Here is a 13,382-nt window from a genome sequence, read left to right as displayed (position 1 = left end):
GCGCCTGCACAGAGTCGAGGGATAATGAGATCAGGGTGATCCACATATGAATCCACTCTCCTCGTGCAGATGAAAAGATGCAGTTGGCTACTGCATGTGTCGGAGGGGGCGTGTGTTAATCATGGCACTTCTCAGTCAGAGTGGAGGTCAACATCAATACAGGGGAAGCTTAATGCAATCGGGTAATTGGGTATGACTAGATTGGGAGGAAAAATGGTCTATGATTCATCACTTTCAGTATTAAATCTGATTAAATTTCCAATTTAGGATTTAACAGCTATATAATTAAGCACTCAAGTAACAGCCAACATCTAAAAATGATTGGATTATACAAAATCATAAGCCATGACAGACTAAGGACTCTCTATTAAAGATTGTATCTTTAAATCTTGTGTTTTGCCTCAACTACAAGTGCAAAAAACAGAGCTGGGTCAGTGTTAACTGGTTCCATTAGTGCCAGCAGTATATTTATGAGACCTAAATGTTACATAATGTGTTCTGATGAATAGCAGGAAATGGCAGGTGATTTGTAATAGCCAAAAATAACAACATAATGCCAAACTAAGCACATTAAAACGACTCCATAATCCTACACTGACAAGATTAGATTAACTGCAGTCTAGACCGATAGCTGTGATTTAAGGTTCGTGTTCCAACAACAACCATTGTATTTACTTATACCTGTTTTAGGAATACAATAGCTAAAGGGCAGAAAAGCACCCAACCTTAAAACAATCAATATTATTGACTAATAGGCTTCATGGTTTTACTTTCGTTTGGGCAGGAGAAAATACAAAGGATATCCTTCTGGAAAGGAGTGCTTTCAAATTTTGATCCCCCCCAGGATCTTCATCCCCAGGTGAATTCTATTTGAATTTAAAATTATTTATGGTTATTGTTTAGGTAACAAACAGAATCTTAAAAAAACTTGTACACATTGGCTGTATACATTGATGAGCCAATACATTATGACCACCCATCTCATATGTCGTCAAATCAGTTTTGACCTGCCTAGTCCTGTGGTATATGGAACTATACAAATGGGTCCATTAAGTTCTTCACATTGCTAGATGGAATGTTCTTAAATGCATCCTAACACCATGTCCCCCACAGGTAAACAATGCACACAAGCCCAGCGGTCCACATGATCTGGGGGGAAAAGGGGGGGGGGGGGGGGATTCATAGGACCAGCCAATCTTCTTTACATTTTCTGCATTTAAGCAGAAAGATTCATCAGCCCACAAGGTTATGTATCGAACACAGTCATGGACAATTTAGTGTCTCCAATTCACCTCACTTGCATATCTTTGGACTGTGGGAGGAAACCGGAGACACGGGGAGAACATGCAAACTCCACACAGAAAGGACCCAGCTGCTCCACCTGCTTGAGGCGACAGTGCTACCCACTGAGCCACCGTGCCACCCTTGACACTGGGTAGAAGTGAGCATGGGTGTTGACTGGCCTGTGACCACGCAGAGTTTGGTACACCAGGGTTTTTCAAAAATAAACTTGCATGTGAACGCCCCCTTGTGGAGGCTTTATGTTACATCTTGTAAATCACAGTGGGACCAAATTGTACAGAGAGGGTAAGACACATTGTGTTGCCTGGGTGTGTAAAAAAAAAAAAAAAAAAATTATGGACAAAATGTGGGTTGCTTGAAAAAAGTTTGAAAAACCCTGTGGTACACTGTGTTATGACGTTCACCTAATCACTAATATTAAAATTTTCTGCAATTTAAGCCACAGAAGCCGTTTTGTTGGTGCATACCTGATGCCATAGTTAGTTCTTCTCTATCCAGCATGTTTGTGAACAACCACAATAGCTGGGTTAAAATCTAAATATTATCCAATTCTAACCTAAAATATTAGAGTATGTGGTAAATCATGTATAGTGAATCATGTACCCAATGATTTTAAGAGAGCTTGAGTCTAATGATCTAATGATCTCTGTTCCCCTTGTCTTAGATGGTACCAGAACTTCATCCAAAACCTTCCCCCACACCTCCACAAAGACCTCTACCCTTGAGCCCTGCTCGTGGAGCCGTGGCCAAACCTTCATCTGGAGCTGGGGAGCTGCTGGTAATGATGCCCCCTGCTGCGGGCCCCAAAACTGTGAGCAAGGTCACCGCCGTGCCCCCTCTGAAAGCACTCAGGTGAGAACCCTCCAGCACACCAGGCTTAATAGATGTCTTTAATTATTTCACTTATTACTCACCTTATGCCGGGGCATCTGTGTAATTTGGCTGAGTCTCAACAGTCTAGACACATTTATATAATCTGTTATGGATACAAATGCATCTCTAAACCCAGCACTTAACCTCCCAGCATTGTGCTGAAATGACACTAAATGGGATAAAATATCTTCAAAAATACTGAAGAGAAAAAGCTTTTAACAGTAGGCCGTGTTCGAACACTTGATTGAAATCCACATCTGTTATCTGGGAACAAAAGCATTCAGCATTAACACAAACCAAGAGTGCCTCAATCCCAGCTTTGAGCTGATCTCTAGCCTTCCATATCAGCTGATCAGCTGATCTTCATCCTCCCACACGTCCGTCAACAAAGTCCTCACAGCTCAGACACCACTGCGTGAGGCGGCCAAGATTACAGATAAGAGTGCTTTGTGCATCTCTAAGAAAGATGGAATCTGTGTGGAATCTGGCTTTTTTTTATTTAAAAACAGTGGCCAGAGTTCGAAATCTCAAAATTGAAAGCTACTGGAAGTGAAATTGCAAAGCTAGTTTCACAACACCTTACAAGGCTGTGACCATGCAATGAAATATGCATTACTCTGTGAAGCAGCCATAGCAATTCGTCATTACTGCCACAATGACTCCGATAGATCAACCCCACTTTGTAAGAGTGGGAATTTATTTTGATACGCTTAGTGGGATGTCTATTTTGTGTTTGCTTTTGAGTGTCTGGTGTAGTGCGGTAGCCATGGGGGGTGGGGGTCCTATTATATCAATAACTATGCAAAGCTAGTCAGTGAAATATGTTTATACTGATCAGCCATAACATTAAAATCACCTCCTTGTTTCTACACTCACTGTCCATTTTATCAGCTCCACTTACCATATAGAAGCACTTTGTAGTTCTACAATTACTGAATGTAGTCCATCTGTTTCTCTACATACTGTTTTAGCCTGCTTTCACCCTGTTCTTTAAGGGTCAGAACCCCCACAGGACCACCACAGAGCAGGTATTATTTAGGTGGTGGATCATTCTCAGCCCTGCAGTGACACTGACATGGTGGTGGTGTGTTAGTGTGTGTTGTGCTGATATGAGTGGATCAGACACAGCAGCCCTGCTGGAGTTTTTAAATACCGTGTCCACTCACTGTCCACTCTATTAGACACTCCAACCTAGTTGGTCCACCTTGTAGATGTAAAATCAGAGACGATCGCTCATCTATTGCTGCTGTTTGAGTTGGTCATGTTCTAGACCATCAGTGGTCACAGGATGCTGCCCACGGGGCGCTGTTGGCTGGATATTTTTGGTTGGAGGACTATTCTCAGTCCAGCAGTGACAGTGAGGTGTTTAAAAACTCCAGCAGCATTGCTGTGTCTGATCCACTTATACCAGCACAACACACACTAACACACCACCACCATGTCAGTGTCACTGCAGTGCTGAGAATGATCCACCACCCAAATAATACCTGCTCTTTGGTGGTCCTGGGAGAGTCCTGACCATTGAAGAACAGCATGAAAGGGGGCTAACAAAGCATGCAGAGAAACAGATGGACTACAGTCAGTAATTGTAGAACTACAAAGTGCTTCTGTATGGGAAGTGGAATTGATAAAATGGACAGTGAGTGTAAAAAAACCAGGAGGTGGTTTTAATGTTATGGCTGATCAGTATATACAGTATATACAGTGTATCACAAAAGTGAGTACACCCCTCACATTTCTGCAAATATTTCATTATATCTTTTCATGGGACAACACTATAGACATGAAACTTGGATATAACTTAGAGTAGTCAGTGTACAGCTTGTATAGCAGTGTAGATTTACTGTCTTCTGAAAATAACTCAACACACAGCCATTAATGTCTAAATAGCTGGCAACATAAGTGAGTACACCCCACAGTGAACATGTCCAAATTGTGCCCAAATGTGTCGTTGTCCCTCCCTGGTGTCATGTGTCAAGGTCCCAGGTGTAAATGGGGAGCAGGGCTGTTAAATTTGGTGTTTTGGGTACAATTCTCTCATACTGGCCACTGGATATTCAACATGGCACCTCATGGCAAAGAACTCTTTGAGGATGTGAGAAATAGAATTGTTGCTCTCCACAAAGATGGCCTGGGCTATAAGAAGATTGCTAACACCCTGAAACTGAGCTACAGCATGGTGGCCAAGGTCATACAGCGGTTTTCCAGGACAGGTTCCACTCGGAACAGGCTTCGCCAGGGTCGACCAAAGAAGTTGAGTCCACGTGTTCGGCGTCATATCCAGAGGTTGGCTTTAAAAAATAGACACATGAGTGCTGCCAGCATTGCTGCAGAGGTTGAAGACGTGGGAGGTCAGCCTGTCAGTGCACAGACCATACGCCGCACACTGCATCAACTCGGTCTGCATGGTCGTCATCCCAGAAGGAAGCTGACGCACAAGAAAGCCCGCAAACAGTTTGCTGAAGACAAGCAATCCAAGAACATGGATTACTGGAATGCCCTGTGGTCTGACGAGACCAAGATAAACTTGTTTGGCTCAGATGGTGTCCAGCATGTGTAGCGGCGCCCTGGTGAGAAGTACCAAGACAACTGTATCTTGCCTACAGTCAAGCATGGTGGTGGTAGCATCATGGTCTTGGGCTGCATGAGTGTTGCTGGCACTGGGGAGCTGCAGTTCATTGAGGGAAACATGAATTCCAACATGTACTGTGACATTCTGAAACAGAGCATGATCCCCTCCCTTCGAAAACTGGGCCTCATGGCAGTTTTCCAACAGGATAACGACCCCAAACACAACCTCCAAGATGACAACTGCCTTGCTGAGGAAGCTGAAGGTAAAGGTGATGGACTAAACCCAATTGAGCACCTGTGGCGCATCCTCAAGTGGAAGGTGGAGGAGTTCAAGGTGTCTATCATCCACCAGCTCCGTGATGTCATCATGGAGGAGTGGAAGAGGATTCCAGTAGCAACCTGTGCAGCTCTGGTGAATTCCATGCCCAGGAGGGTTAAGGCAGTGCTGGATAATAATGGTGGTCACACAAAATATTGACACTTTGGGCACAATTTGGACATGTTCACTGTGGGGTGTACTCACTTATGTTGCCAGCTATTTAGACATTAATGGCTGTGTGTTGAGTTATTTTCAGAAGACAGTAAATCTACACTGCTATACAAGTTGTACACTGACTACTCTAAGTTATATCCAAGTTTTATTTCTATAGTGTTGTCCCATGAAAAGATATAATGAAATATTTGCAGAAATGTGAGGGGTGTACTCACTTTTGTGATACACTGTATACAGGTCCTTCTCAAAAAATTAGCATATTGTGATAAAGTTCATTATTTTCCATAATGTAATGATAAAAATTAAACTTTCATATATTTTAGATTCATTGCACACCAACTGAAATATTTCAGGTCTTTTATTGTTTTAATACTGATGATTTTGGCATACAGCTCATGAAAACCCAAAATTCCTATCTCAAACAATTAGCATATCATGAAAAGGTTCTCTAAACGAGCTATTAACCTAATCATCTGAATCAACGAATTATCTAAACACCTGCAAAAGATTCCTGAGGCTTTTAAAAACTCCCAGCCTGGTTCATTACTCAAAACTGCAATCATGGGTAAGACTGCCGACCTGACTGCTGTCCAGAAGGCCATCCTTGACACCCTCAAGCAAGAGGGTAAGACACAGAAAGAAATTTCTGAACGAATAGGCTGTTCCCAGAGTGCTGTATCAAGGCACCTCAGTGGGAAGTCTGTGGGAAGGAAAAAGTGTGGCAGAAAACGCTGCACAACGAGAAGAGGTGACCGGACCCTGAGGAAGATTGTGGAGAAGGGCCGATTCCAGACCTTGGGGGACCTGCGGAAGCAGTGGACTGAGTCTGGAGTAGAAACATCCAGAGCCACCGTGCACAGGCGTGTGCAGGAAATGGGCTACAGGTGCCGCATTCCCCAGGTCAAGCCACTTTTGAACCAGAAACAGCGGCAGAAGCGCCTGACCTGGGCTACAGAGAAGCAGCACTGGACTGTTGCTCAGTGGTCCAAAGTACTGTTTTCGGATGAAAGCAAATTTTGCATGTCATTCGGAAATCAAGGTGCCAGAGTCTGGAGGAAGACTGGGGAGAAGGAAATGCCAAAATGCCTGAAGTCCAGTGTCAAGTACCCACAGTCAGTGATGGTCTGGGGTGCCATGTCAGCTGCTGGTGTTGGTCCACTGTGTTTTATCAAGGGCAGGGTCAATGCAGCTAGCTATCAGGAGATTTTGGAGCACTTCATGCTTCCATCTGCTGAAAAGCTTTATGGAGATGAAGATTTCATTTTTCAGCACGACCTGGCACCTGCTCACAGTGCCAAAACCACTGGTGAATGGTTTACTGACCATGGTATTACTGTGCTCAATTGGCCGGCCAACTCTCCTGACCTGAACCCCATAGAGAATCTGTGGGATATTGTGAAGAGAAAGTTGAGAGACACAAGACCCAACACTCTGGATGAGCTTAAGGCCGCTATCGAAGCATCCTGGGCCTCCATAACACCTCAGCAGTGCCACAGGCTGATTGCCTCCATGCCACGCCGCATTGAAGCAGTCATTTCTGCAAAAGGATTCCCGACCAAGTATTGAGTGCATAACTGAACATAATTATTTGAAGGTTGACTTTTTTTGTATTAAAAACACTTTTCTTTTATTGGTCGGATGAAATATGCTAATTTTTTGAGATATATATATATATATATATATAGCAATCACAGTCTTTATTTGGTGGGTGTGTGGACACGTCTCATGTGAATATTATTTTGCTAAAGTCTGTATGAAAATAAAAGGGACTGGAATAAAAACCGAGGCTTTGTTGAGTTCAGTGTGTATTTTACATGCTGACCTTGACTCTGTCTGATCATGTCTTTCACCCCTGCAGTGTTTTACGATGCACAACAACAGTAGTTCAAGGCCAAAAAGCTGAAAGCTTGAACAAATGAACAGGCTTAGCCAATGCTAGCCAATTTTTTTTTGTTTTATATCCACATCAATTCTGGGACACAAAAAACAGGGTTCCTAAATGTCAAAGCAGTAAAGAATTCATCACATCCTGTGTAGATTGCTAATTCAGACCCTGATATCCAGAAGAGCTTAACTGGTGCTGCTCTCAACAAGCAGTGATGGCACGTTTATATCCCCAATCAATCAATTAACACAACACTAGCTTAAACTGGCATGTATAGAACAGGGCAGTTATTGCACTTTTCCAGGCATGTTTAGCTGTCTATTATATTCTATAAAGATTAAAAAGATGTAGCTAGGCCTGTAATTTTTTATACAATCACCTAAATTTAACCTCAATTAACAGTCAGATTACACATTCTACAACCAAAATGTTATTTGTGAATTAATCGTTACACTAAATCACTGAGCCATTATTTTGAATTTACTGTTGTCATTCAAGCCCTTTAAATATTGTTTTAAATTTTTTAAAGTTGCTATAAAACAATTTTATTCTTTTATCATTATTTGTGTATTTTATGATATTTACTTATAAAATCTGTCAAATGCTATAAATGTAAATGTCATATAAAATGAAATATATTACTAATGTACTGCAATTATATAACATAAAAAACCTAATTTCCAAAGTGTTGGGACAGTATGTATATGCTTATATAGCATAAAAAATATGCATATGCTTAAATAGCATATATACATTAAAATAATTCATAATAAAGCATAATAGAAAGCAATAAAATGTAGATTGACTTGAATTTAGTACAAAAACATTTTGTTTTTCTTCTTAACCTTTTTGTGTAAATAAATGCTGAAAAGTTTCTCAACACAACTTTATGAGCACGGACGTCCCTAATTTATAGGCATAATTTTGGATGATGCTTATATAGAGCTTTTGCTGTGCACAAAGGTCTGATAGATTTTTAGCCTTGCTTTTTCATTTGAATTGCCTTAATAACTGAAGAAGATAAAATTTGAATTGATTGCAAGTGTGCATTGAGAAATTGTTATTAAAAAAACTGTTGGAATTATTCCCAAAGTAATTTTCTGGCTCATCCAGTAATTCACTAAAGATCCCAAGAAGCATCTAAAGACACGTAGATTTCTCTATACTCAGGGTTGATATTTAATATTTGTTATTCCAAAAAACCAAAGACACTGTACAAAAATGGAACTGAAGTGTAGCAAGGAGAAATCCACTGCCAACTAAGAGACACATTATTTATCATCAAATTACTGCTCATTTGCTATAGAAGAGAAAAACATTTTGGACAACAAGGATCTGGTGTGTTGACCAGTATGTGTCAGTATTTTATAAGAGCACTCTATCAACAATATAACTAGGGATGTAACGATGCACCACAAGACAGTTAAAAATCAGTGCACATGTGCCACGATTCGAATCGGTTATTTATTTAAGATGAATCAATATTCACTTTAAACAGCAGAGGGCACTGGCGCTATTCACCTCGCCTGGTTGACGGCACTTCACAAAGTTGCCAGGTAGGGGATTTTCCAGCCAAGTTTATGTGAGGATACTTTCTTTATTTGTATTATTCATTTACTTATATAATGTTGGATTTCTTTTAAAATTTCATTTCAGTTTTTTTACACAATAAGCATTATTTGACATAGTTTGTATCTACCTCAGAAATAAAAGGGCATTTATTATTTAGATAAATAAAAGATAAGCACAAATACAGTATTTTTTAAAGAGAAATAATAAAAGGAAACGGTCATAATTTGTCTTCAATTTTATTTTGTTAAAAAAAATTTGGGAAAAAAATCGTATCGTGAACCCAGTATTGTGAATCGTATCACATCGTGGGTAGAGTGTATCGTTACATCCCTATAACTGATAGTGGTGGTGTGAGAGTGCACTGCTTGTCAGAACCTGGATGACACCACTGAGGAAATGATGAATTTCTCTCTATTACAAAATCATGAAAAGAATGTCGGAGTGTCTGTCGATTAGCTAAAGTTGAGGTGTAATAGGGTTCCTCAGTAGAACAAAACTACAACTCAAATGTACACCTAAATTGCTAAATTAAAACAAAATCTAAGTTTCAAAACCCTGGATGCTGCGACAAGAACTGAATTAGCAGTATATGCTTAAAAAGCTAGCAGCGTGTCTAAATTACTACAAATATGAGCTGGCTTGAATGACTTCTATCAGATTAAGTGTTTATTTGAAGGAAATGTTGCTAAAGTGTTGCATTTTTCAGTCTTTTTTTGCGTTTAATGATATGAAAATCATTCAGTGTGACAAATATGAAATTGAAGCAAACGTAAAAGGGGCAGTTACTTTTTACAGCTCTGTTACAACATTCAGCTAACTAAATAGCACACATTATGATAAATAATAATGAAAAATAACATTAACAGGTTTTATGCTGCTGGCTTTTCTAAAATGCAAACTATTATAAAAGATTCCATTATTTTTGTATATTACATAATATATCACATCAACATGTGCATTCTATAGATTTGCCTCCTCAAAAGCCATTCCCTGTATTCGGAAAATGACTCCTGCCATTTAGTTTTACAGCCCCATTAAAAAAAAGTATATTTCTCACACTAAATTGTTTCGGATCATTATCCAGAATGCAATAAAAGAATATAAGGAAATATAAGTTTTTCAATCATCATTTCATTTATTTAAAAAAAAAAAGTTTTGCAACACGTTATCCATGTAAAGAAAAGTAATCCATCCATCCATCCATCCATCCATCCATCCATCTATATATATATATATATATATATATCCATCCATCCATCTATCTATCCATCTATCTATCCATCTATCCATCCATCCATCCATCCATCTATATATATATCTATATATCCATCCATCCATCTATCCATCTATCCATATAGCTATCCATCCATCCATCCATCTACCCATCCATCCATCCATCCATCCATCTATATATATATCTATATATCTATATATCCATCCATCCATCTATCTATCCATCTATCCATCCATCCATCCATCCATCTATATATATATCTATATATCCATCCATCCATCTATCCATCTATCTATATATATATATATATCCATCCATCCATCTATCTATCCATCTATCCATCCATCTATCCATATAGCTATCCATCCATCCATCTACCCATCCATCCATCCATCCATCTATATATATATCTATATATCTATATATCCATCCATCCATCTATCCATCTATCTATATATATATATATATATATATATATATATATATACATCCATCCATCCATCTATATATCCATCCATCCATCTATCTATCCATCTATCCATCTATATATCTATCTATCCATCCATCCATCCTTTATCCATCCATCTATCTATCTATATATCTATCCATCCATCCATCCATCTATATATATCTATATATCTATCCATCCATCCATCCATCCATTCATCCGTCTATCTATATATCCATCCATCCATCCAGCCATCTATCCATCCATCCATCCATCCATCTATATATCTATATATCCATCCATCCATCTATCCATCCATCTATCCATCCATCCATATATTCATTCATCCATCTATCCATCTATCTATATATATATCCATCCATCCATCTATCCATCCATTCATCCATATATCTATATATCCATCCATCCATCCATCCATCCATCCATCCATCTATCTAGCCATCTATCCATCCATCCATCCATCTTACCAGTAGCATACCAATTTATGTACCCACCAACTTATAAAGTGCTGGATGGGATTCAGGTCAACATTTTCATTAATTCTTTAACACCACTTCAGATAGTGTCAAAACCAGACTGTCAGTTCCCATTGTACTGCTAATGCTTGTCTATAGATGTTGCATAGCTGTTTGTTATTACATTGTATGGTCAAAAGTATATGGAAACCACCTAACATCTAACTGTTGAGTTCAGGTGTTTTAGCCATACACATTGCTAACAGGTGTATAAAATCAATTAAAAATAATAATAATAATACTTGCTTCTAACTTTGTGACAATAGTTTGGGGGAAGGCTGTTTACTGTCCCAGCATGTCTTTGAAACTGCATAAAGTAAGGTCTAAAAAAAAATGGCTTGACAAGTTTGGTGTGGAAGAACTCCAGTGACAAAGCCTTGAGCACAATCCTACTAAACTTCTTTGGACTGGAATTAAATTGGACTGTTGCAGGCCAAACGTAAACTCACAGATGTTCTTTTTATTAAATAAGGCATACATTTCCCCAGACACATTCCAAAATCTTAAGGAAAAGCCTTCCTGAGGCTGGAGGCTGTGATAGCATAGTGGATTTTAATGATGTCCATGTCCATGGAGTGGTCAGAAGTCCACACTCTGTCTCTTAGCAAAGGGTATGACTATAATAACAAAACCTACTTATTAGTACTATTTTCCACACTCTTTTCCATGTACTTTATAGTCAGTGTTGAGCAGGATGTTTCTTAGCTTTTTCTCAGAAAACAACATTAATGTTTTATTCATGTTTTTTTTTCCCCTGCAGACCTGTATGTGGACCCAAACCAAACACAATCTCACAGTCCCCTTTCCGAAAATGACCTTTGTGAAATCGACTGCAAAGGCAGCAGCCAACCTATTTGCACTATATAAAGGCTTTTGATGGGAGATTGGTAACAGTGTGGACGAGTAGTTGACAGAAGGGTATGGTGCTAAGGCCAGGACTTCCTCAGCCTCACTTATTTAAGACAGAGTACAATCCAGTGGGAGAGGAGACATGATTTTGCATGGGTGAGATGCAGATTAAGACAAGATGCTTCTGATCAGGCATCACATTGCCAAAACATTATTATTATTATTTTTTACTTTACACTTGTATGATCTGTTGTTATTGTGCTATGCTGTTGTCTTGTTTACATTTTTTTATTGTATGTTATTTGCCAAAGATGTTGTTTTGTCTAATAATCTAATTGTTCTTAACTGTTATAAATTTTTGCATTTGTAATATACAATGGCCCAATACAAGTTTTTACTAAAACAGTGTTGTGTTTTTATTCCAAGTTACATTTTACTTTTAAAGAAGATGTGCAAGGCATTACACACAGCAACAGATTGAAAGACCCTGAACTTAAAAAATACCTTATTGGCCATTTGCAACACCTGCTTATTTATGAGGGATCTTCAAAAAGTTTTTACACATTTATATTTTTATTGGAAACAGTGAGGGTGGGAGTAGTAGTAATTGGTCGTGTCAGAGAGAGCTTATAGTCTGGATTTAGCAGCATCTGATTTCCACCTTTTTGGACCCCTCAAAGAAGCTTTAAGAGGACGAAGATTTTTATGTGATAATGATGTGAACGGCACCCAGCGGCACACAGAGTTCAGCTGGGCGCCATCTAGCGGGCATAATTGGTGGTTGGTTGGTTGCTGGGATTTATTGCCACGTCAGCACGATTACGGCTATATATGTGGCATGTCAAGTTTTTGTTTCATATAAAGTTAAAAAAGTTTTTAGAGGGCGGGGTGTGGCTTTGTACACCAATCGTTTCTTTTATTATATAAGGTGTTCTAGTTTGAGGTGTGTTAGGTAATTTTGTATTTTCCCTGGTGAGGTCTTTTCGAAGAGATCTTTGATGTTGTCTGCACAGAAGTGTTGCTGTCTTTGTCCATAATTGGTGGTGCCTGCAGGGAGGGATGTCCGGACTATGTGGGTGGGGTCTTCAAACGCTCTGTAAGGACCCCGATTAGCAGATAGAGAGGCGCCTGTGCAGAATGCAATGGGTGAAAAAGGGTTCCGCTAAGGGTTGCACGCGAGTCGGAGGAGGCGTGAGCAGCAATATACCCACCTCGACTGCAATCATGGATCCCCCAGCAGCGGAAGACAAATTGACTACGCTAAATTGGGAGAAAATGGGGGAAAATGCATAAATAAAATAGATGATGACGTGAAAGCAGTGGTGCATCAGTGGCTACACACAAAAAAAACATCTTTTTGCTGATGGCTTTAAAAAGTTGGTACGACGCTGGGAAAAATGCATCGGAAGGTGACTGTAGAAAACTGATGTAATTTGTTTTTGAAATTCTTAATAAATAAAGTAAAAAAAAAAAAGATGTACTTATTAAATTGGTCGAATATGGGGAGGCAGTAAAATGCATAGAACATAGGTCTAGAGCCCATGATCACATCAAACATCAAAATGGAAACCAAATGTGATCTGTGTCACTTTTTCTACTGGTATAAGTTCGTTTTTATA

At 39.2% G+C, this 13,382-nt stretch overlaps 1 protein-coding gene across 2 annotated transcripts in view; it reads left to right on the top strand.

Annotated features, from left to right (window-relative positions):
* adam19a (ADAM metallopeptidase domain 19a) overlaps positions 1 to 12,143 on the top strand; it is a 228,234-nt gene extending 216,091 nt beyond the window's left edge. For both annotated transcript variants that reach the window (XM_062994232.1, XM_062994231.1), the window contains exons 22-23: positions 1,967 to 2,154; positions 11,675 to 12,143. In XM_062994232.1, the coding sequence (XP_062850302.1) occupies positions 1,967 to 2,154; positions 11,675 to 11,729 (243 nt within the window). In that variant the 3' untranslated portion in view covers positions 11,730 to 12,143. The remainder of the gene's footprint in view (positions 1 to 1,966; positions 2,155 to 11,674) is intronic.
* Positions 12,144 to 13,382: the final 1,239 nt, after the last annotated feature.

Source organism: Trichomycterus rosablanca, chromosome 4, assembly GCF_030014385.1.
Source record: "Trichomycterus rosablanca isolate fTriRos1 chromosome 4, fTriRos1.hap1, whole genome shotgun sequence".
NCBI lineage: Eukaryota > Metazoa > Chordata > Actinopteri > Siluriformes > Trichomycteridae > Trichomycterus > Trichomycterus rosablanca.
The sequence above is the reverse complement of the archived record's forward strand: the minus strand, read 5'-3'. Positions and strand labels throughout refer to the sequence as shown.